At 42.6% G+C, this 25,760-nt stretch overlaps 2 protein-coding genes across 9 annotated transcripts in view; one reads left to right on the forward strand and one right to left on the reverse strand.

The window, feature by feature from the left end:
* TRPM8 (transient receptor potential cation channel subfamily M member 8) overlaps positions 1-25,760 on the reverse strand; it is a 300,849-nt gene that overhangs the window by 131,618 nt on the left and 143,471 nt on the right. The window lies entirely within an intron of this gene.
* Positions 1-25,760, forward strand: part of AGAP1 (ArfGAP with GTPase domain, ankyrin repeat and PH domain 1) — a 306,162-nt gene that overhangs the window by 40,761 nt on the left and 239,641 nt on the right. For all 4 annotated transcript variants that reach the window (XM_081909457.1, XM_081909458.1, XM_081909459.1 and 1 more), the window contains 3 exons: positions 3,088-3,173; positions 11,379-11,520; positions 20,352-20,486. In XM_081909457.1, the coding sequence (XP_081765583.1) occupies positions 3,088-3,173; positions 11,379-11,520; positions 20,352-20,486 (363 nt within the window). The remainder of the gene's footprint in view (positions 1-3,087; positions 3,174-11,378; positions 11,521-20,351; positions 20,487-25,760) is intronic.

The following is a 25,760-nucleotide window of genomic DNA, read 5'->3' on the forward strand; positions in this document are numbered from 1 at the left end:
GGGCAGCTCCCAACAGAATATTAAAAATGTGATAAAACATCAAACATTAAAAACTTCCCTAACCAGGGCTGCCTTCAGATGTCTTCTAAAAGTCAGATAGTTGTTTATTTCCTTGACATCTGATGGGAGGGTGTTCCACAGGGCGGGCGCCACTACCAAGAAGGTCCTCTGCCTGGTTCCCTGTAACTTCACTTCTCGCAGTGAGGGAACTGCCAGAAGGCCCTCAGAGCTGGACCTCAGTGCCCAGGCAGAATGATGGGGGTGGAGACGCTCCTTCAGGTATACTGGGCTGAGGCCGTTTAGGGCTTTGAATGTCAGCACCAACACTTTGAATTGTGCTCGGAAACGTACTGGGAGCTCTATTGCCAGTTCATTTTTTCATTAGAGGAAAGAAAGAGGAAACCTTCTTAATAGCTACCTACTCTCACCACCCTTCCCAACAAATGAATAGATTTCACTGCCATCCCAAATAGTCAGACAACTTAGGTCCAATGCTAATTTCTACTACATCCTTGAAAAACCCTACGATTCCCAAGATGGGTTATAGAAGAAATCTAAAAAAAAAAGTATGAAAGAAAACCTAAAAGTTGTAAAATACTTTAAATAAGCAGCATAAAATCCTCAGCCAGGTGCGGAAGAAGGGGGGTGCGGCAGGGGCGGTTTGTACCGGGTGTCACCACTGAGGGTGGGTGACAAAATGCCAGTTTAAACAAGCATCCTCATTTATAATGCATTATTGGAGTCCAATGTGGAAATTACCAGAATATGAATAACTGAATCTAAGCTATCTCTCCAGATAGTGTTGCAAGTTATGAAAGTTGCTCTGTTGCATGGAGATTACCCACAGGTATGCAGTTACACCCCAGGAGAATCCCCTAGACTGTGAAGCTTTAGGGTAGGAGTGGGGAACCTGTGGCCTTCCAGATATTATTCCCTTTGGAATAATATGGGATGTGGCATGATGAGTTGTAGAGAAAGGAAGAATTTGCAAAAATCACTCCCCCACACCACTCACATAAGTCTTTGTTGCATCAAAGTGGTTTACAATTGGATGCACCCCATTGTATTAAATTATTTCACTTCTAAAGAACATGGCTATAAGAACACATTTTACCACAGTTTGCCCAAACACTATTTATACATATATACATGAGTTACAGATAGCATTGATTGCTGCATTCATGTTTGATCAAAGCTCTTCAACTCCACTTGCTACGTACAAATCTAAGAAGACACTATAAGCTTAATTGGTTTTTATTTTTGTTTATTTTTTTGTTTAAAGTGAACTGTTCTTATAAGAGTAAAATAAGCTGCTTTTGGATTTTGTGCAGTGAATTCAGTTCTACAACAATGGGGGTATTATTTTTAACTTGCTACTTATTACAGTGGTGCCTCAGGATGTGAACGGGATCTGTTCCAGAGCCCCGTTCACATCCTGAAGCGAACGCAACCCACATCTGTGCGTGCACGGGTCGTGATTCACCGCTTCTGCGCGTGACACCATTTTGACCATCTGCACATGCGCGAGTGGCGAAACCTGGAAGTAATGTGTTCCGTTACTTCTGGGTCACCGCGGAGCACAACCCAAAAGCGCTCAACCTGAAGCGTATTCAACCCGAGGTATGACTGTATATGGTATGCTGAAGTATGGCTGTGTCCTATAGAAGAGCTCTCAGTATTTTGCTCCTCCCTGGTCCAAAGTGATGCAACAGCTGAGCCAAGGGTTGGTTTAGCATGTCATTCCAACATGGTCTCATGGTTCTCAACTCATTAATCAAGAGCTTTAGGCAAAGTTTGTACTTGGTCATGGTTAAGGAGCAGAGAGCTTAATCATGAGCCCAGGTTTGGCTGACCCTAAGCCAAATGTTTACTTAGCTGCTGCACTGCAGAGAGCTAAAAGAACTAGAGAAGAGCAAAGCAACTGTGATGTTATTCCTGGGAGCATATATGTTCACACTAAGTCATGGATTGGATGGGAACATAACTGGTATGTGATACTGCTGCAATAATGGTTTCTTCTTAAGAAATATATATTTAAGGAAATACGCAAAATACTTAATATCTAAATGGAAAAGTGATTTAAATGCTATGAAACTAAGGATACAATCCTATAACACTTAGCTGGCAGTGTGTCTCACTAAGCTTAATGATAGTTACTTCTGAGTTGTCAGTTGCCCTCTTCATCCCTGGTCAACATAGCCCAAACTATGTATTTACAGACTAATTCCCTGTTTCTTCAACATATGAAGGTCACATGGGTTTCCAGTGTAGCACAAGTGCCTTCACTTTCTGAGGCATTGTTTAAATCCATACTGAGACTTTCAGCAAGCCAAATTGGGTAATCCCTTCTTAGTCTATTGCTCTAGAAAGCCTGAACATGTTTTCGCATTATCTTCACTCTGTCATGTGAGAGAGAGCATGGTGCTTAAAATATTATTTGATTTCAGAGGAGTTACCACTGGGTGTTTAAGCTTGAGGTACAGCTGTGTGTGTGGTTCCCCTGCCCCCTTTTGTTCATGTGCTAAATACTCTCCTTCCAAAATAAATTCTTTGTGCAGATTAAAAATTCATAAACTTAGTCCTTTTCTAACCGAAACCTACAACAGATACTGTTATAGTAAATTTTCTTTTTTTGTCTAATACATGTTGTAGTAGTATAGTTTTTACCTGTAATAGTGAGATATCATTTTCATGTGTGTTTTGCTTTGTAGAACTAGGCTTCTCTTGATGAAAACTAAAAGTTCAAGCAACTGAACGCAGATGTATGAAGAGAGTGCTCACACAGCTGGATTGTTCATATTTTGAAATTTAGTTATTACTCATTTTTTTTGAAACCAGAGAGCCAAACTAAAAGTTGGATTGTATGCCTCAGTTATTTTGAATGGGGTAGAATTTTTTATTCAAACTGAACTATAAATGCACACTGGAACATGTCTTTCTTTGTTATCTTCTCTGTAGCATTCAGTAAAATATTAATAGCTGCAGTGCCACAACATGTTTCAGATAAGTAGGAGTAGTTTTCCTCAAGAAAAGCCTTTATTATTCTGTGTTTGTAACTTTTCTGTAACTAGTTGTTTTGTGTGACAGGTGGGAGATTCAAGAAGGAGATAGTAGTTGATGGACAGAGTTACCTGCTGCTGATTAGAGATGAAGGTGGTCCTCCTGAGGCACAGGTGAGCACAGTGTTTAAGTGATATTAACAGAATGAAAAATTGGTGACGAATGCCACACCGTTATGCCAGAGTGTAAACTGGTGGAATCAGTGCTTGCTCAGTGCTGTCAAAATAAAAAAAAAAGTTCTTTCATAAGCTACACCAGAACCAGCCCTCATAGCCTGTTTCCCACTAAAAAGCCCCTGAATTTGCCAGTAGGAGCATAACCTCCAGTAGCAGAACCAGTCTAGTAATACTATAGGTTTGGATATGTTCAACCTTCTGCTCTGCAGATTAATGATCTGAAGAGCAGATATTATATGATTTTCTTACCCATCACAATGCTTCCCCCTGGGCCTGTTTTTGCTCTGCTTCTGCACCCTCTTTTTGTTGTTCAACTCTTTTCAAATGGATTTTCAGGTGTGCACAGACACAAACGTGTCATAATAGCATACAAATTAAATACCCAATAAACATGAGAGAGAATGAGTATGAGTCATGTCCCATATTTTGGCATTGATCCTATTTAAGCAGCTTAAGATATCATAGAATTGTAGAGTTGGTACCCCAAGGGTCATCTAATCCAATCTCCTGTAATGCAGGAATCTATGACAGATGGCCACCCTAGCTCTGCTTTAAAACATCCACTGCCTCCAAAGGGAGACCGTTCCACTGATGAACAGCTCTTCCTGTCAGAAAGTTATTTCTGATGTTCAGTCAGAATCTCCTTCCTTGTAACTTGAATCCATTGGTTTAAGTCCTACCCTCTAGAGCAGGAGAAAACAAGCTTGCTCCATCTTCCATGTGATAGCCTTTTAGATATTTGAAGATGGCTATAATCTCTCCTCTCAGTCTCCTCTTTTCCAGGCTAAACATACCCAACTCCCTCATTGGTTCCTCATGAGACTTGGTTTCCAGACCCTCGATCATCTTGGTCTCCCTCCTTTGCGTACATTCCAGTTTGTCAATATTGTGCCCAGAATTGGACACAGTATTCCAGGTGTGCCCTGACCAAGGCGGAATAGAGTGGCACTGTTACTTCACTTGATCAGAACGCCATACTTCTGTTGATGCAGCTTACAATAGCATTAGCTTTTTTTTGCCACTGCATCACACTGTTGTCTCATTTGCAGCTTGTGGTCTACAACCCCTAAATCATTTTCACATGTATTACTGGTAAGCCAGGTGTCCCCCATTTTATATTTGTGCAGATGGTTTTTTCTGCCTAAGTGTAGAACCTTGCATTTGTTCCTATTGAATTTCATTTTGTTACTTTTGGCTCAGTTCTTCAATCTGCTAAAGTAATATTGAACCCCGATTCTGCCTTCTGTGACATTGGCCTCCACTCCCAGTTTGGTGTAATCTGCAAATTTGATGAGCATCCCCTCCACTCCTTTATCCAAGTTGTTTATAAAGATGTTGAACAACAATGGGGCCAGGAAGGAACCACTTGTCACTTTTCTCCAGGATGAGGAAGAACTGTTAGTGAACACTATTTGGGTTTAGTCAGTCAACCAGCTACAAATCTACCTAACAGCTATCCAGTCCACAATTTACCAGCTTCTGCACAATAAGATCACGGGGGACTTCGTCAAATGCCATACTTAAATCAAGATACACTGCATCCACAGCATTCCTCTGATCTACCAAGCTCTAAATCTCAAACAATATGTGAAAGTTCATAATAGGGCCATTGTTTTAGCTGTTTTAACTGTTCATAATTTGTGTGGGTTTTTGTAGCTATTTGTTTTTGTTGAGGAAAGGGAGATGTGTCTTGGAGGAAAGGAGCTATGCAGGCTGTGAGGGGATTACAGTGGTTTGGGGTTAGGAGGAGCTATGAGTTGAGAGGTGGGGCAGGCTGTGTAAAGGGCACATCACACAGGCAGTTAGTGACTTCCTTGTGCCAGCCCTTCCTCCAATCTGAGGAATTGCAGTTGTTTTATCAGCCAACCTTTGAACCTGAGGCAGCTGTTTTTGAATGCTTGTTCAGCTCTGAATAAGACTCATCCATGATCTGATGTATATCACTGAGACCTGGGTGAGTGAGCAGAGTTCAGATGGTCTATCTCTCTTTCTCTCTCTTTCCAGTTGAGGGAAGGGATCTAGAGTATGTATTTTTGGCGCTGGGCAATTGGGTCAGATTACAGATTTTGTTGGTTTACCGCCTACCTTGCTGCCTAGCAGTCTCCCTATCTGAGCTGAGAGGACTGGTTTCGGAGGTGGTGTTGAGAATTCCCAGACTGCTAGTTCAAGGGGACTTCAACTGATGCATTTGTTACATATCTTTAAGTGCCAGGCAAAATCATTCCTCTTCTCTCAGGCCTTTGACTGATTAAACAACCTATGGCCTTTCAAACTGTGTGTGTGGGAGTAGTCATTGTTTTTGTTTTTTGTTAATGTATTTTTTTGTTTTTGTATTTATATATTTTAAACTGTCATGTCATCTTCAGATAAAGGGTGGCTAAATAAATAAATGACAAGGACCTACAAATAAGGACAAAAAGCAGTATTGTAATTCCGTATCAAAATATATGTTACGCTTGTAAAATGCCAGACACTTATGTCAAGAAACAGGATGTGAAAAAAATCCAGTTTATAACAGAATGGCATTTTAATACACAAAAACTGAGATTCTACATAGCAGTGCAATAAAAACACTTACACAGTAAACATCCAGTTTACTGGATGTTGACTATAATTATTCACTGCACTGCAGAAATATACTAAAAGTAACTAGTTATACTGTGGTGGATACCAGCCTTGACAAAGCATGGGTGTCACAATCGAATTGTGCATATCTATTGTTGCTTCAGTAAAAAAACCAAATCAAAACACTGGGGCGGGGGCATTGAGAAGTTTCTTTGTAAGCACGGTGCTTTTTTGATTAGGAAATGTAATTAACCAAGAGTAGTTCTTTATGCGAGCTGGGTATTTATGGTTTGAGTTGTGTTAAAGATTGTCGAATGCATGCACCCTCAGCACATCATCTGATAACACAGTCTACAGTCCTGCTGGCTTCAGGGGTCAATAGGACTGAAACCTGCCTCCTCACCCATGAGCTGGGGGTCACCCTGTGCTGCCAGTTGATAAATAGTTTGGCATGGGTTGGGGAAAATCCCCCAGCCCTGTCCTAAATCCTTGATATCTGAAATCAGCCCCTGCATATCAGTATTTGCTATCACACTCCTAATAACAGAATGGTGTACATTCTAAAATGTCACTTGAATTATTTGACACGAGTCCAAATACATACAGTAGTGGGTTGGTACCATCTGGTATATTACCCAGTCCCAGCATATGCTAGTGTTTGGTTGTTGTTGTTGTTAAAAAAATAATATTCTGTACTGATCCTGTGGAAGAGTGCAGTGGGCTGTTGCAGCACCATGGAGAGCTCCTACTAAGCTGTGCCTACTGATTATAAACAATTGGTAGCATGTCTCTCCTGAAGAAGCTACCCTGGACCCTGGGATTTATAGCAGCTATTGCCCAGTCACAAATACAAGTTTCTTGGGTGAGTTGGTGGAGAGAGTGGTGGTATAACAGTAACAGGAGATCCACTGGACTGGCAGGCTAGCATAGTTCATGGAGTCTGGTGGAAAGCACCTGGGAGTGCTCCGGTTTCAGCTCTTAGGAGCCCTGGTGTTTTGAGATCGGGTTGAGTGATTCCCCTGATCACTAGTATTGGTCAGAGCTAGGGCTGGATCTGGCTCCTAGCAATAATTTTGGGAATGGGTTAAAGTTGAGGGGGAAAACTAGCTGTTGTTTGTTCTTCCTTACCTTTCCCCCTTCATTAACACCTTCCTATCAACAGTGGTTGCTCTCAGATAAGCCAGTGAAGTAATATTACAGGGTTAACAGGGATTTGATCAAAAGATCTGGCATAATTCCTAACTTTCTCATGGTAGATAAATTTCTTCCTCTGGATTTGATGTAACTGCTAACCATTTATTTGTAATCTGTATGCATTATTCTATATCTAAAAACGAAATACATTCATGACTGTACTTAATGGAAACTTCAACTTTGAATGTATAGTATTGGTTAATTTATGGGATAGTGTTATTTCTTGGGACATGAATCTATTCCTGATCTATCTTAATTACAGTGGTACCTCAGGTTAAGTATTTAATTCGTTCCAGAGGTCTGTTCTTAACCTGAAACTGTTCTTAACCTGAAGCACCACTTTAGCTAATGGGGCCTCCCCCTGTTGCCACGCCACCAGAGCACGATTTCTGTTCTCATCCTGAAGCAAAGTTCTTAACCTGAAGCACTATTTCTGGGTATACTGTATACTGTAATTATGTCATAAAGATATCGATTTTTTTCAATGACACAGAATATTTGGGATAAAATAACTTCCTATAAATTAAGAAATTTGTATTTTATCTTTTAATTTTATCTTTGACTTAAGTTTATTTCCAACACCACTACAGTGGTACTTCAGGTTACAGACTCTGCTAACCCAGAAATAGTACTTCAGGTTAAGAACTTTGCTTCAGGATGAGAACAGAAATCGGACTCCGGCGGTGTGGCAGCAGCGGGAGGCCCCATTAGCTAAAGTGGTGCTTCAGGTTAAGAACAGTTTCATGTTAAGAATGGACCTCCAGAACGAATTAAGTACTTAACCCGAGGTACCACTGTATAGCATGTTTCAGTGAATACAGTGGTACCTCTGGTTACGAACTTAATTCGTTCCAGCTAGTGGAGCTTCCCGCTGTTGCTGTGCTGCCGGAGCACAATTTCTGTTCTCATCCTGGGGCGAAGTTCTCAACCCAAGGTACTACTTCTGGGTTAGCAGAGTCTGTAACCCAAAGTGTTTGTAACCCAAGTTACCACTGCAGTTGTATATAACAAACTTTTGACTAAAGTTGTTCAGTCATACTAGATTAATATGCACATATAAAGTATGCAACATGCATGAAGGGAACAGGATATTTAATAAAGTCTTCTACACATTTACCGAGTGGAGCAGTGTTTTATTCTGATCTTGAAATGTTGGGCCTGCGAAGTGGAGGCCATGTATGGCTAGAACCTTAGGGTATGGATTGATCAGAAAACTAATACCATGTTTGTTGATTGTTCCTTTATTTTGGGACACCCCCCCTTCACTTTCATTTTTTTGGCAGATACTTTCAGTTTTATCAAAATGAGGGTTTAACCCTGGCTCCCTTGCTTCGCTATTCCTCCTGCAGTAATAATTCACTGTGGTTCATTTGAATCCTGTAATCTGGAACTTTTGTGATCACCACTGAACTATAAATTGCCATCTCAGTCTAAGTGTGTTCAACATCAAAGTGCAGGTGTAACACTGTTTCCTCTTCTAAAACAAAGGGTTGTTGTATAGTGATAGAACCGAACCAGTTGGCTTAGAAGTACTGGGAGGGAACACTTCTATCCTGCAAGTATCTGTGCCACCCAAAAGTCACTCCAAAGGGACATTGGCAACAGGAAAATTCCCTTCCTTGAATTTTCCTAAGTTAACTTGGGATCCATGCCTTTGTGTTAATGCTCACAATCATATGGTTTCTAGAGCACGTGTGTTCGGCATGTTTCAGGGTGTTATTAAGAGTTACATAACATGACATGCTGTCCTGGCATTATTCTAGTAGCACATTTCTGGTCCACTCTTCTGATTTGCTGAGGACAGTACAGTCATATCTTGGTTCTCCCGAATGCTGCAAACTCGGCAGTAAGTGTTCTGGTTTGCAAATGTTTTTTGGAAGCCAAAGGTCTGACGTGGCTTCTGTGGCTTCCGATTGGGTGCAGGAAGCTCCTGCAGCCAATTGGAAGCCACACCTTGATTTTCAAACGTTTCCGGAAGTCAAACTAACTTCTGGAACGGATTACATTCGAGAACCAAGGTACGACTGTATACAAGATTTCCTTCTCCGCTGTATCAAAAGGAAGCTCTTGTGAGGTAGATTAGGCCAAGAGATGGAGCTTCAAGACTGAATGGGCGTTTCAATCTGAGTTTCCACATTCAGAGTTAAAGCTGCTACACTGTTTTTGCTCCCAAAGTGGCATAGACTGCAAGTGTATGTGTTTAGATAGTCCTCTATTGTGGATTGACTAGTGGTGGTGGATACAGTTGAAAGGATTACATACTGTGTATTCTCCCTTGCAAATGGTATCCTTGTTTCTTACTGTACGTACACATGGACTGAGATCCAACACCAACGGGCCAGGGCAGCACTTAGCTGTGCTCCCATCACCAGCACCACTGCAGCTTACCAGGAGGGGAGGCAGTGGGGAAGTTGGTGCAGTGCGATTGTGCCTGTACCATGTGCCAGCCCCTCCTCCAACCAAAGGAACTGTGCTTCTCCTATCAGCCAGCCCTTACGTCTGTGGCTGCTGCATCTGCTGTTGAATGCCAGGTTGGTTCTGCATCACTGAGACCTGGGTGGGTAAGCAGGATGCAGTTGCTTTTACCCAGCCATGCCTACCTGGGTACATGGTACAGTATCAGGGCAGAGTTGAGGGTCAGGGCAGGTCCAGTGGTCTATAGAAATGCCATATATCCCTCCAGGCTCTCTGTCCAGTTGAGGGTGGGGATCAGAGTATGTGCTCCTGGCATTGGGCAGTCAGGACACATTAGGGATTCTACTGGTTTACCTCTCACCTTGGTGCCCAGTAGTGTCCCTGTCTGCATTGACAGAGGTGGAGTTGAGGACTCCTAGACTGCTGGTTTGGGGGGATTTCCACATCCATGCCGAGGCAACCGGCTCTAGGGTGGCTCAAGACTTCATGGCTGCCCTGATTGCCATGGGGCTGTCCCAACCTGTCCCTGGCGCCAACACATGTGGCAGGCTGCACTTTGGGCCTTATTTTCTCAACTGGGCAGGAAGAGGGCGATCTTGACATTAGTCTCTTGTTGTGGTCATATCGCTTCCTGTTGAAATTCCAGCACCTTTTTCCCTCTGCAGAGGCGGGGGACATATGAGGATGGTCCACCCATGGGCTTCCAGATGGCTCTGGGGGATTTTCTGGCTGATATGACTGGTATTTCTGTTGAAGCCCCATCTGGACAAGGATAGCCTAACTTCTTTTATTTATGCTCTGGTAACATCTAGGTTAGTTTATCTCAACACATTATATATGGGGCTGCCTCTGAAGATGGTTCAGAAACGAGCTTGTGCAGAATTCAGTGGCCAGCTTGCTCACGGAGGCAAGGCGCTAACATTCATAAAAGTATTGTGTCACTAAATGTTTACAAAAATATACCTTTTATTGGGGAATAACAACCTGATGACAGGTTAGATCGTAAGGAATAACCCATTGACAGTTTTGGTCACTGCTTGGTTTCAGTGATGTATTGGTGAGAGTGTTGAGCTAGGACCTGGGGGGGAAAGGTAGGGCTGCCATACTCCGGGATTTTCCCAGACATTACTGGGATTTCAAAGGCAGAAGTGAGATCCGGGGGGGGGGGGGGGATTTCCGGAAGGTGGCAGTTTGTCCTGGATCTTCAGCAAGTAAACAAAAAAATTGCACCTTTGTTCTCATTCACCTTTCTGCAATTAGAAGCAAGTCCTGACCAGATGAGATCTCTGAGGACGGATGAACTTGGTCAGAGCAGAAAACGTGGCGACACTTGTTTCCAGATGGCAGAGCAGTGGGTGCGCCTGGTCCCCCTTCCTGTCTGACTCCCTTCGATTGAAAATGGTGTCCACGTTGCTATGGCCTCTGTTCCTTGAGGGTTCCTATCGCTTACTCTCTTCCCGCCAGGCATTGCACTTCGCCTTCAGCCATGACAAGATAGGCAGCGCTGGGTCCGTGTGTATGTGGCACAGGATTGGCTGCTCAAGACCCCCAAGCGCTGCTCTGAGAAACCTAACTGGGATTATCATGCAGAATTACAGGCTTTTAGCTAGCGGTTACATAAGGAGTTTTCACCAAAAAATTGCGTAAAAAATCGAGTATAAAAAGCTCAGCAATTTTGGGGTGTCCTGGTTTTTTACTTTTGGAAATATGGCAACCCTAGAAAAAGGTTCAAATCCCATTCAGCTCATTGGGGGACTTTGGGCTCGACACCATATTTAAGCCTACTTCACCAGGTTGTTGTGATGATACAAATGGGGAGAAGAACCATGGACACTATCTTGAGCTCCTTGCATGAAAGATGGGATCTAGATGTAAACAAGTGCTGCTTGCTAAGTATCTCTCATGTTAAGAGTCTGGTGTTTTAAAAAATATCAACAAGAATTGTTTATCCATGTTCTTTTCCTGCAGTTTGCCACGTGGGTAGATGCTGTTATATTTGTCTTCAGCCTAGAGGATGAAATTAGCTTCCAAACCGTGTACCACCACTATAGCCGTATGGCAAACTATCGCAACACTAATGAAATCCCAATGGTACTTGTGGGTACTCAGGGTAAGTGTTGTCTCATGTGCCATATATCTTTCCTTGAAAAATACTTCATTTAATTGTTTGGCCCTTGTTCTTTTATTTTTATAAGTAAGTCTTTTAAGAGAACTTTGTTGATCTGTTTACCAATACTACCTAGGAGATTTCAAATAGCGTTCTAAGATTTTGTTTGTAAAACACCCTTATGCCCGGAGGCGGTTGGAGGATGGATGGTGGCTAATGGATTGAGGTTGAATCCTGACAAGACAGAAGTACTGTTCTTGGGGGACAGGGGGCGAGCTGGTGTGGGGGACTCCCTGGTCCTGAATGGGGTAACTGTGCCCCTGAAGGACCAGGTGTGCAGCCTGGGAGTCATTTTGGATTCACAGCTGTCCATGGAGGTGCAGGTCAATTCTGTGTCCAGGACAGCTGTCTACCAACTCCATCTGGTAGGCAGGCTGAGACCCTATCTGCCTGCGGACTGTCTTGCCAGTGTGGTGCATGCTCTAGTTATCTCCCACTTGGACTACTGCAATGCGCTCTACGTGGGGCTACCTTTGAAGGTGACCCGGAAACTACAACTAATTCAGAACGCAGCAGCTAGACTGGTGACTAGGAGCGGCCGCCGAGACCACGTAACACCGGTCCTGAAAGACCTACATTGGCTCCCAGTATGTTTCCGGGCACAATTCAAAGTGTTGGTGCTGACCTTTAAAGTCCTAAACGGCCTCGGCCCAGTATACCTGAAGGAGCGTCTCCACCCCCATCGTTCTGCGCGGACACTGAGGTCCAGCGCCGAGGGCCTTCTGGCAGTTCCCTCACTGCGAGAAGCAAAGCTACAGGGAACCAGGCAGAGGGCTTTCTCGGTAGTGGCACCCGCCCTGTGGAATGCCCTCCCAGCAGATGTCAAAAAGATAAACAAATACCTGACATTTAGAAGACATCTGAAGGCAGCTCTGTTCAGGGAAGTTTTTAATGTGTGACATTTTAATTTATTTTTAATCTTTGTTAGAAGCCGCCCAGAGTGGTTGGGGAAAGCCAGCCAGATGGGCGGGGTACAAATAATAAATTATTATTATTATTACTTACTCAGAATATGTTTTATGTCTGGTCACTGATGTTTAATTTCTGAGGACTGGGAGCATTTCTTCTTCTTTTTCATTTATTTATTTATTTCTATACTGCTTTATAGTTTTAATAAAAATCTCAAAGCAGTTTACAGCATATTAATCAATCAATCAATCAATCAATCAGTAAAACATTAGCTGGGCGATTTTCCTCCGGCCTCATGAGGAGACTCTTCAGTAGGGCTGGTGAGTGTGGGCCTCGCCCCCTAGGCCAGGTGGAGAGGGCCTTGCAGGGAGTGGCCTTCACACTCACAGCCAGGCGATGTTCCTCTGGCCTCATGAGGAGCCTCATTATTCTTTTGTCTGTTTAGGACTTTAGGGAAAACAATATGTTTACCAGGTCTGGAACATCAAGATAGGCTTTTTTTTTTTTGATAGATGCAAATCCAAGGTGTTCAAATTTCCAGTACCATTTAGTTGAATAAAATATATACAATAAAGCTAATTTATTAATTATATTTGCATTTGGCATTTCTGCATTATGGCACTATGCGATTATGTGTTTACAGTAGCATCGTATGTTGAATTTCTCTTACCCCCTGTCACCATAGTTAAATCCACATAGAAGCTATTGACCACTATTTTGAAGCATATAAGAAGAACTCTCATTAGTTGCATGATTATTAAATTAACTCTCTTGGATGTGATTTGCATCCTTGCTTAAAGCCTCAATAAAGCAAATGCTATTTGAGATTGGCCAGTGTAAGATATAGGATGTATTTTGTTTTGTCATTTATTTTTATTCTGAAATTTGATGGCAAATTGGATTTCTATAGACCTGAAGATTTCAGTTCAGGTGCCAGATTAGAGCAAGATTCTATTTAGTGCATCCTAATGGCTTTGATCCCCAAATCCTACTGTGCTTTCTTGTACTTTTTCTTGTACTTTTACGGCAGTTACCCCTTCTAAGCCTGCATAGTCTCTCTGGAATTGATTTTGGGGGAGGCGAGAGGAATTTCAGGTGGGTTATAGGCATCTCCCCCTCTCTGTTCAAGCAGAGTACGTTCTTGACTGAACCTTCAGTTTCAGACAGTGACCAACCATTGGGAAGCTCACAGAACCAGAGTGTCCGTTGCTTGTTTATAGCATTTGACAATGAAGGTGAATTTTCCACACTCTTTCAGGGCGTATCTAAAGATATTCCAATACACTAAATATTAAGTTTTAAGTAGTGGTTATTCCTGATTCTTTTACGTTGATTTTTAGACTGAACTTGGTGTGAGGGAATGTGCTGCCCAGCAAGGGAAAAATGAATATACCCTTGTCAGTTCATGGAGTGCCAGAATTGTGGCTCAGTGGGACAAAATCTTACATTTTGGCATGCTCTTTGCTGCTTTATAGCAGCTTTGAGAATTACCAAAAATATTGTGCAACCTGGTTCTTTCAGTTTCTTTTGATCTGCTTGACCTTTAGGCTAAGGCAAGAGTGAGCAATACCAGGCAACTTTTTAATCTTTACCTTGTTGCATTTAGACAATAGAGTTTGAAAGCTCCTTGTTTATAGAGTTGTCTTTAGAATCTTAATGAGCTCATAAAAAGTACATTCTTAGTTTAGATTGGAGTGTCCAAACTTTTTTCACAGAGAGCCAGATTTGATGAAGTGAACATGTGTGAGGGCCAACTATTTTGTCTGACATACTTTGAACCATTAAAATTAAATACAAATTAACAATTTTATGCAAAGTTTATTGCAAACGGCATACTTTTCATTTTGTCACATGGATGACAAATCTGAACAGGTGTTAAATCACTCTGCCTTTCATATCTGAAGGCCAAATGAAAAAAAAATCCAGGAAGCTGAAATATATGTCAGGAACATTGTGAAGTACATTACATATTATTGGTAATAAAGGTTGTCTATCAACTTTTGGGACGCGGGTGGCGCTGTGGGTAAATCCTCAGCGCCTAGGGCTTGCCGATCGCATGGTCAGCGGTTCGAATCCCCGCGGCGGGGTGAGCTCCCATCTTTCGGTCCCAGCTCCTGCCCACCTAGCAGTTTGAAAGCACTCTTAAGTTCAAGTAGATAAATAGGTACCGCTTTATAGCGGGAAGGTAAACGGCATTTCCGTGTGCTGTGCTGGTGCTGGCTCGCCAGAGCAGCTTCGTCACGCTGGCCACGTGACCCGGAAGTGTCTCCGGACAGTGCTGGCCCCCCAGCCTCTTAAGTGAGATGGGCGCACAACCCTAGAGTCGGACACGACTGGCCCGTACGGGCAGGGGTACCTATCAACTTTTAAGGTAAAAAAATATGAACAGGAACATAACACCAGGTATACATGTTGTGTCCAAATATATTTATACCTGATTTAGACCAACTGACATTAACAGATTTTACAATGTATTCATCTCAATTGAAAAAACAACAACTTGCCGGTACTAATGTGAAGGGTGAAGCTGAGATCTGGACTGCAGCAAATAGGCCAGGTCTGGTTCAAAGGCAGTGGTTTTGATTGACAAAATGTCATGCAGGTGAGAGTCACTTAGTCTTGCCCTCACACGGTTCTTGTTAAAGTTCATAGCAGAGAATGTCTTCTCACACAAATATGTTGAGCCAAACAACCTCAGCATTTTCTTAGCCAATGTTCGAATCTCTTGAAACCAGCTCTTATCCAGTTGGCGGTAGAAGTTCACAAGAGAGAGCTGTTGGTGACGATTGCGTAACTCGCTGTCACAATGCAGCTCAATGAACTCGAGCTGCAGCTGATCTGGAGCATCATTGGGGTCAACAGAGAATGGAGAGGAAGGAGAAAAGGCTGATCTCCTTTTCAATAGCAGCAAAATCCTGAAAGCGCCGCTTAAACTCCCCAGCCAGAGATGTGATGTCTGTTGCATACCTGGTTGTTTGTGCACTGCTACTGTCCTGTGGAAAACTGTTCATTATTTCCCGCAACACTGAAAAATGTATGGTATTGGGCTGTGTTTGTGACTATTGCCTTTGGAAAAGTTGCAGTTTTGTTCCAGAGGCCTTGAGGTGTGAATAAAGCTGGTTCACTGCTGCATCTTTCCCCTGAAGACTCATGTTCAGTACATTCAGATGCTTTGTTATGTCATCTAAAAACCCCAAATCAGCCAGCCAAATAGGATCAGATAATTCTTGCATCGGTTGTCCCTTTGTTTCCAAGAATTCTCCAATTTCCTTTCTGAGAGAGTAAAACCCGACCCCCAACTGAGCCACCTTACATGGTTGTGATATAAAACATCTTTGTATTCAGCTGGAGGTGGCACAGGGCTTTAGAGCGAATAAAATTAATAGTCTTTAGCACTGGTTTCATAACATGATCATATCTGAGATTATTGGCACAGAGAACCTGTTGATGAATGATACAATGGAGTTTAATAGCTTTGCCTCCTTCTTCGATCACCTTGTTACAGATTAGGGTTGATAATCCACTTCGTTCACCAGCCGTGGCAGGTGCCCCATCAGTAATAATCCCAGTAACTTTGTTCCAAGGCATTTTCATGTCATCTATGGCGGAACTAACAGAAACAAACAAATATTTTTGTCTTGTTTGGTCCATAAGGCTCTGGAGGTCAAGTAACAACTCTTCAGTCACATTCATTTCATCGTCCACCCCTTTCATAAAAATCAGCAGCTGAGCTGTGTCAGATAGGTCTGTGCTTTCATCACAGGCTATTGAAAAGAAGTCAAAATCCACTCTTTTGGACATCAATGGTCTCTTAACATCTGATGAAATATCTTCAGTTCTCTGTACTACAGTGTTACGAGCCAGGCAAACCCTTGCTTCCTCTCAGGACGGATATTCTGAACCATTTTCATAACACATTCTTTGATAAATTCACCCTCAGCAAAAAATTTGCAATTTTTAGCAATTAATGTTGCCACCTCATAGCTCGCCCTAGTGGCATTTCCATTTGACTAATGGGCTCTTGTGAAAAGTCTCTGTTCTGACATTAAAACAGCTTCAAGTTGCTTACACTTTTCACTGCGTTCATGCCCTGCTAGCTTGTCGTGTGTGCTATGTCTCGACTGGTAGTTTCTCTTGACATTAAATTCCTTATAAACAGCCACAGTCTCTTGATATATCAGACAAACACAGTGATTCCGTATTTCATTGAAGAAATATTCCACTTTCCACCTGTCCTGGAAGCAGCGGCCCTCACTGTCAACTTTCCTTCTCTTATTTACAGTCGCCATTTTAGAAATTGGCCAGAAGGGGAAGAGATCATGTGAGTGCAGTTCCAGTGCCAACAAGAATTCGCCAGAGATCTCTTCCAAATGGAGTTACACTGTAATGTACAGTGCTAAATGCTGGTGGGTCACAAGTGAGGGGTAGTGTCTGGAGGCAGTGTCTTGTAGCCTCATGTAATAAACTTTGATCTTTTTACTTTTAGCTTTATGCACTCTTCTGCACTCTTGTCTATTGTCCCCTGTCCTGAATAAAGATGGAAAGTGCAGGTTCTCTTCAGTTGCAGCAAAGATGAATTGCCTGCCTTTGTGGCTGAGTGTGGTGAAGACACAGCACAGGGAAAAGGAACGCACCAAATCCTGTGATGTCCAAGAGATTGTGAGAACACAGACTGAGGACGTGCAGTCCCATGGCATTGAAAGATCCAGAGATCCCAGGGGTCCTGAGAGGCACTCGGGGCTTCACTGGGGGCCACAACAGATAGATTTTGCCAAATTACCTGTGGGGCCATATTAAACAGGAACACGGGCCACAACTGGCCCGCAGGCCAGACTTTGGACATAACTGGTTTAGATTAATAATGTGTAGATTACAATTTAGCTGATTAAAATGGTTGTGCCAAATATTTACGTAATAGTGGTTCTATTCAGATGAAATAGTTGAATTAATAAAATCTTCATTAGATAGTTAATGAAAATATAGATTTTTAAAAAATTGCAACTGGATCCTTTGTCTAATTTCTTCTTGGTTCATCTCAGCTATAAGTTTGAGTTATATCTAAAACCCCGCAGAGGGACCATCTGAGAAAAAATGAGCTCTTCCAGTTTGATACCCTTTATGACATAGAAGCAGATGAGGCTCCTATATAGGAATGCTTCATCTTGGATAATTTCATTCTGTAAATGACCTACACTTAGCCTCAAAAGCAAAAGGATTATGTGAAACCAAAATGAATTATTCTAGCTTGCTGCATTGTAAGGATTGGGAATGGATTCAAAGTACACAAACAAATACATGCTGCAGTCTGTCCTTTTACTACCAATACATAGGGTGGATCTACGAACGGGGGGAAAAATGCTATGGAAAATCTCATAGATATTTTATTTACTCTCTGGCGCCATCTGGTGTTGCATGTTCAAAACACTGTTTTTTGACTAATGTAGTTGAGTCCATAATCCTGAATAGTATCATAAATATTTTTTAGGGAAAAAATTCAGCCAGCCTCTTGACTGGATTTGAAAAATTGCATTTTGTTTAGGCAAGATCTTATTTGCATGTAGGGAGGGTAGCAAATAAGTTGAATTCGGGATCAGAGGATGAGAAATGACTTTGTGTTTGTTGTCATAAGAGCTTCAACAACTTCCAGTTCTGCGCAGCAAAAAGCAAAATTTCTAGAGTTTTGCAAGGCTATTGATGTCTCCTTTCTTCAAATATCAATAAGTCTGTTCTGAAAAGTGCAGTTCCCAAGCACAGCCTTCGTGAGAGAGGAGTGACAAGAATTCTACTCAATATTGATCCAGAGCAAAACTTCAACGTATAGTTAGCAGAGTAAAAACTTAAACACGTTGCAGGATTCCCAAAAAATAGACCAGAGGCAATTGTATTTCATGCAGCAGAGTTTACTACTGCTAGTGAAGGTAAATGAGCATAGTGGTCACAAATCCATACATTCAAGATTGGCACTGTCCATAAGAAATCCAGTTGCAGCAGACTTAACCTAAACTTACAGTAACTTATAATAAGACTAAAACCTTAAAATTTAAGCATACAGAGCACCACACCAAAGGGAAAGAGAGATAGAATAGTGAAACTCAGGCTCTTTCTGACCTGTTATTATAGTCAGCATGACCTTGTCTGAAAGAGATGACAGAACCAGTCCAAATCAGCTGTTCAGATTCTCCAAAGGAGTAACCCAAACATCAGGAACCTTCTGCCTGTTTTTAGGCAGAATAAAAACTTGCTTGTTGGCTAGAAACCTCCAGTTTGCATTAGCTTGTATCACACAGAGAAGCTTCCAGAACCCTCCTGAATCAATTAGAATAGGAAAGATCTCTACACATCAGATCAATTTTTCTCTCCAAAAAATGCACACTGACAAGGAAATTCATGAAGCCGTAGTGTGAGTTTCTAATATGGATGTGCCCCAACCACAAGACTTGGTTCAAACCTCCAATCAGCTCCTCAGGAAGCAGTCCACCTCACTCTGTTGTGCTTCATAGGTCTTCCCCTCATTCATTACTGGGTGATCAAAGAACAGCTATAAATTGTTTACTTTTGGCAGAAATGAGTGAAATTTGCAGGAATAGTAGGTCCTCTCCTAGGATAGTTCCTGTGATAGTTCCTGTAAAATTAAGGGCAAATAGGTAGAGGGACTTCTGTGTGGATTCATTAAGTGTTTATTTTTAAAACACCCAGGAAACATTTTAAATTTCATTTTATTTTAGTACGTGCTTATCTGCAGATTTTTAAAAAAATATCTGAATCATCTCTGTTTCAACTGATTCAGCTTTGTACGGATCTCACTTTACCTCAGTTTGAATAAGCCTAAAATCCCTCTAGGCACCTTGACTTGGAATTTGTTCAAATCTGACGAACACCCCTAGTTTCTACAATGTTTTTCTTTTTTTAAGCATCCAGTTGATTTGGACACAAGATTCCCAAAAGACAGCAAGGTTAGCTTTGCATATTGCTAGAAAAACTCGGAAGACCCACATGACCCGTAATTCTTCTTGATATTCTTGGAGTAATGCCAAAGCTGCCTCCATGTGGGGAGCATTGATATCTCCCAGCAGGATGGGAATTACAGATTTTTCCTTCTAGGGATAACTCTTTGATCTTGAGCTTCCTCGGTGGCTTCTGCTGATAATGTACAAAGCCGCCTCCTGAGAGTATTTCTCCCCCTGCACTATGCAGGCTGTTTGCTGTCTAATAACAATGCTGAAACCCCTTGCTTTAATTTATGAAATATGTGTATTTATACCCTCCCCCCCATGGTAATAATAAAACAAATTATTAATGCTCAGTTTCCTCTTAAGCTACTAGAATTCATGATTGATGAGCTTTTGAAATCAGATCAAGTGTTCCACTCATTTGTAATCCAGCTGTAATATTCACACTTTAGGTGTATGATGTCCTTGAAGGCCACAGTTCTAAATTATTCTACATTTCTATGGGGATGCAGACTTTTTTTTCTGCCCACAAAAGTCCCAGTTTATTTACCAACCCTTTTGAATTCTGTCCAATTATGAGAAACACATGGGGTTGAAAGGAAGAATTGAATGAACTTGTGGTGGCCACAGACAGTAGCTCTTTTAAAATGGTACATGGGAATAGTTTAAGGTTCTGGTAAATATGAACAAAATAATGTTTAAGCATCCTAGTGTGCATGACTCAAGACACTGGTCCAAATGCTAGGTGCTTATGCATTTAATTCCATAATTCCTATACCTCAGAATAGGAATTCAAAAATAATTTTAAGTAGAAGTGAAACTGGTCTAAAGAGTACTCTCAGAAAATTCTGTTTAAAATTTTGTGTCTTGTTTTTGTATTTGATGGAAAAAATCACCCTACTGTTTTCTTTGTAGATGCTATAAGTTCCAGTAATCCTCGTGTCATTGATGATGGTAGAGCGCGGAAACTGTCGAATGATTTGAAAAGATCTACCTACTATGAAACCTGTGCTACCTATGGGCTGAATGTGGAGAGAGTCTTTCAGGATGGTAAATAATTTTTCCTACATAGTATCAAGGAGTACCTAATTCAAATTTATTTTACCCTCTCCACCCTTTAACTATATATAAGGGTCTGGTGACTTCTGTTTCAGTGTATCTGAAGAAGTGTGCATGCACACGAAAGCTCATACCAATAACTTAGTTGGCCTCTAAGGTGCTGCTGAAAGGATTTTTTTTATTAATTGAATCAAGTTGTGTAAAAAATAGATGTTGAGTCATGCTGTAGATCTATAAACATGTGTCTGGGCTCTACCACTTCAGACTGTGGAGGCTTTCCTGGTTGAATGATATGCCATGCAAACATTTTCCCTGCACATAAAAACAACATCTAGAAGTCAAAGAGAAGGTCAAGGGAGACTATTTCTCTCTGACATCTAGTTTTCTATGTGGTGAGGATTATTTTGTATGGAAGAGCACTGAGTCATGTGCCCACAGACTGCAGTGGTTTAGCTCGCATGCAGATATACCACCCTGGTAAGAACAAAAAGGCATATCATGCTTCACTGCTGCCTCTGGCTCACTTCTTTCAGGACAATCTGCTTACTATTGGTGCAGATGCTGTCCAACTCAGGAGCAGCACATCCTGTTTTGCGACCTGAGTTGAAACAGGAATGTGCTGCTGCCACCGCCTCTCTTACCTCGGATGCGTGGTGATGCCTATCAAGTGGGTATTTTCAGTGAGATCTTTCTCTTACCAGAAACTAGCGCCAGTTCCAGTGCCACTTCTTCTGCCCAAGGGAGCTCCTTCATCCCACCTCATGGGTGGTCCAGCCCTGTTGCCACCCATAGCTTTTTACAAGTTTTGAAATCAAGCACATTAACTATATGGTAGAGTACTATGTATGAAATCTAATATGTTGAATGCTTAAGAATCATTATCAGGTGTTATTCCATCCAACTCTCATGTGTCTCAGTTCTCTGGACCAGGGGTCGGCAAGGTTTACTGGCCATGGGCCGGATCACTCCCACAGAGATCGTCCGTGGGCCTGATTGGCGCAGCATGACACCGGAAATCGCGTCTGCACATGTCCGCGATGCTGAAAATTATTTCTGCGCAATGCCAAGACGCCAAAAAGCGCGCCTGCACAGAAGCAATTTTCAGCATCTGGACATGCGCAGACGTGATTTTCGGTACCGCTTGAGTCTCCGCACCGTGCTGCACTGGTTTAGCGCAGTGCGTGGGGGACTCACTGAGCGGGCGGCTCAGTTCAGGGGCGGCTCGTGGGCCAGTCTTCATGGGCTGCATCCAGCCCATGGGCCACACGTTGCCGACCCCTGCTCTAGACACTGTCAGGGATATTGACTTAAGGTCAAACTGTTGCCCGCTCACCAAACCCTCCTGTATAAGCTTAGCAGTCCTGAAATAAGATCAGAGATCCTGTTGTATATCGGTAACTGGTTAAGAAACAGGAAATAGAGAGTAGGAATAAGTGGACAGTTTTCCCAAAGGAGGGTTTTGGACAGTGGAGCCTCACCAGCATTGGTATGGGAAGTAGTGCTTTTCAACTTCTTCATAAAGAATCTAGAGCTAGGGGTGAACAAGTCTGTTGTACAATTTATGGTTAGCAAGTGTAAAGTTTGGTACATTGAGGCAAAAGGCATATATCTCCATTGGGTCTGAACTGGTGGTGAGTAACCAGGAAAGATACCTAGTGGGTTTCGTGGATAGCTTGCTGAAGATGTTGGTCCAGGATGTGGCAGCTTTGAAAAAGATGAACACCATGCTAGGGATCATTAGGAAATGGATAGGAAACAGAACTTCCATTCTTGGGCAAGGTTATTGAGCTGAACAACTCCAGGCATGCCTGGAGGATGCGGACCATTTGGATCCCTTCCAGTTGGGATTCAGGCCTCATCATGGGACTGAAACTGCCTTGGTTGTGTTGGTTGATGATCTCCAGCAGGCTAGGGACAAAGGTGAAAGCTTTGGTCCTGCTGGATCTCTCAGCGGCCTTGGACACCACTGACCATGACATCCTTCTAGACTGTCTAGAGGAGTTGGGAGCTGGGGGCAGTGTTATACGGAGGTTCCGCTCCTTTCTTCTGGGCTGTGTCCAGAAAGTGGTGTTGGGGGATGAGTGTTCAGACCCCTGGGCGCTCACTTGTCCAGTGCCTCAGGGCTCCATCCTCTTCTCAATGATTTTCAACATCTATATGAAGCCTCTGGGAGATACCATCAGAGGGTTTGGGCTGGGTGTTTATCAGTATGTGGATGATACCCAGCTCTACCTCTCCTTTAAATCAGAACCAGTGAAGGCGGTGAATGTCCTTTGTGAGTGTCTTGAGGCGGTTGGAGGATGGATGGTGGCTAACAGATTGAGGTTGAATACTGACAAGACAGAAGTACTGTTTTGGAGGGATGGGGTGGGTGGATGTGGGGGTTCCCTGGTCCTGAATTGGGTAACTGTGCCCCTGAAGGACCAGATGCGCAGCCTGGGAGTCATTTTGGACTCACAGCTGTCCATGGAGATGCAAGTCAATTCTGTGTCCAGGGCAGCTCCATCTGATAGGCAGGCTGAGACCCTACCTGCCTGTGCACTGTCTCGCCAGAGTTGTGCATGCTCTGGTTATCTCCTGCTTGGACTACTTGGACTATGTGGGGCTACCTTTGAAGCTGACTCAGAAACTGCAATTAATCCCGAATGCGGCAGCTAGACCCGTGACCGGGAGTGGCCGCCAGGACCATATAACACTGGTCCTGAGAGACCTGCATTGGTCCCCAGTACATTTCCGAGCACAGTTCAGAGTGTTGGTGCTGACCTTTATCGCCCTAAAGAGCCTTGTTTCTGTATACCTGAAGGAGCATCTCCACCCCCATTGTTCAGCCTTCTTGTGGTTCCCTCACTGTGAGAAGTGAGATTACAGGGAACCAGGCAGAGGGCCTTTTCAGTAGTGGTGCCCACCCTGTGCAACGCCCTCCCTTCAGATGTCAAGGAAATAAACAGCTATCAGACTTTTAGAAGACATCTGAAGGCAGCCCTGTATCCGGAAGCTTCTAATGTTTGATGTTTTATCATGTTTTTACTATTCTGCCACCTAGAGTGACTGGGGAAACCCAGCCAGATGAGTAGGGTATAAATAGGAAAATTATTATTACTATTCTAACTGCCAAAATGTTCTTATATAAAACTGTGATGTAACTGCATTTGGAATGCTGTGTACAGTCCTGGTCATCTCACCTCAAATAGGATATAGAGTAGGGTGAGAAAAGGTTTAGAAAAAGACAACCAAAATGATCAGTGGGATGGAGCGACTCCTGTATGAAGAGTGGTTGCGGCATCTGGGACTTTCCACTTTAGAGAAAAGGGAAGTAAGAAGTTACATGATGGAAGTTTATACAGGGCATGGTGAAAAGTTTTTATTACCTTTTTCATACATTCTGACCCAGAGACATCCAGTGAGGCTAAGAATTGAAAGATTCAGTAGACAAAAGAAAGTAACTCTCCACACAACACATAAGCCATGGATCGTGCGCCCCTAGGAGGCCATAATGGTCATCACCTTGGATGGCTTTAAAAGGGGATTGGATGAATTCATGAAGGATGAGACTGTCAGTGGGTATCATCCATGCTGGCTCGTTAATGCTTCCACTATCAGAGACAGTGTGCCTCTGAATAATAGCTCCTTTGGGAACATACTTGTTGATGAGAAGCCGATTATCTGTTTTTGTACAGTCAAACCTTGGTTCATGAATGTCTTAGTTGCCGAACAAATCAGCTCCCAAACGCCGCAAACCCAGAAGTGTTCCGGTTTGCAAACGTTTCTTGGAAGCTGTATGTCCGTTGCGGCTTCCGCTTGAGTGCAGGAAGCTCCTGCAGCCAATCAGAAGCTACGCCTTGGTTCTCGAATGGTTTTAGGAGTTGAACGGACTCTCGGAACAGATTAAGATCAAGAACCAAGGTACCACTGTATTTCCAAAGTGGGGATCTCAGAGCACATGCATCAATAACACCCTCATAATTTGCTTCTCAGTTCCTGCCTTTGTGTACTAAAGTCTTACATTATTTTAAAAGTGAATTTTGCTACTTACTGTATTTTTTGCTCTATAAGACTCACTTTTTCCCTCCTAAAAAGGAAGGGGAGATGTGTGCGCGTCTTATGGAGCGAATGCAGGCTGTGCAGCTTTCCCAGAAGCCAAAACAGCAAGAGGGATTGCTGCTTTCGCTGCGCAGCGATCCCTCTTGCTGTTCTGGCTTCTGGGATTCAGAATATTTTTTTCTTGTTTTCCTCCTCCAAAAACTAAGTGCGTCTTGTGGTCTGGTGCGTCTTATAGAGAGAAAAATACGGTACATCATTTTATTATGATGCTTGTTTTGAAGTGCTTCCCAGACTAAAAGATGTTAGATAAATTAGACTGAAAAAACTTTTATATGGCCACTCTTAAATCTAAACACTTTCCAGGAACAGCTGTTTCCCCCATTTTTACTTGCATCCAGCCTCAAGAAGAGCTCTGTGTAACCCAAAAGCTCACATACCACATTATGAATTTTCATCCTGATAACACATTATTTTACTACTTTTGTACGGTTTTTGATATTCTTCAGAAACATAATCTTGCAAGCTAGATTTTTGTATTCACTGAAAATATTTACTACTCAACCACTCTTGCCAACTTATCATCAGGCTAGTTAAAGAAAGGCAAAGAGAGAGAGAGAGAGTTATTGTACTATACTAATTCTAAGCAGTATGGCTCTTTTTCTTTAAGTTTTGATAGTTAGGATGCCCTAGTGGTGCAGTAAGTCTGGGTATTAACCAGAAAGTTGGTGGTTTGAGCCCACCCAGGGATGGCTGTGGGCAGGATTCCTTCAAAGCAAGAGTTTAGACTAGATGACCCTCAGAGTCCCTTCCAACTCTACTCTACAGTCCTATGATTCTATGAACCCTGAAGCAGGGTGGCAGGCATCTAAGTTGGTTATGCGATGAAGCGAATGCATTCTGCACACATTCAGAGGCACTTTTCCCTGCTTGAAAAAGACCTTGGGGTGGTGCTGATTATTCACTGCATAGAGGACAACGTACCGTATATTTTGCTCTATAAGACTCACTTTTTCCTTTCTAAAAAGTAAGGGGAAATGTGTGTGCGTCTTGTGGAGCGAATGCAGGCTGCGCAGCTATCCCAGAAGCCAGAACAGCAAGAGGGATTGCTGCTTTCACTGCGCAGCGATCCCTCTTGCTGTTCTGGCTTCTGAGATTCAGAATATTGTTTTTCTTGTTTTCCTCCTCCAAAAACTAAGTGCGTCTTGTGGTCTGGTGCGTCTTATA

Source organism: Podarcis melisellensis, assembly GCF_964234715.1.
Source record: "Podarcis melisellensis genome assembly, chromosome: 1".
Lineage (NCBI taxonomy): Eukaryota > Metazoa > Chordata > Lepidosauria > Squamata > Lacertidae > Podarcis > Podarcis melisellensis.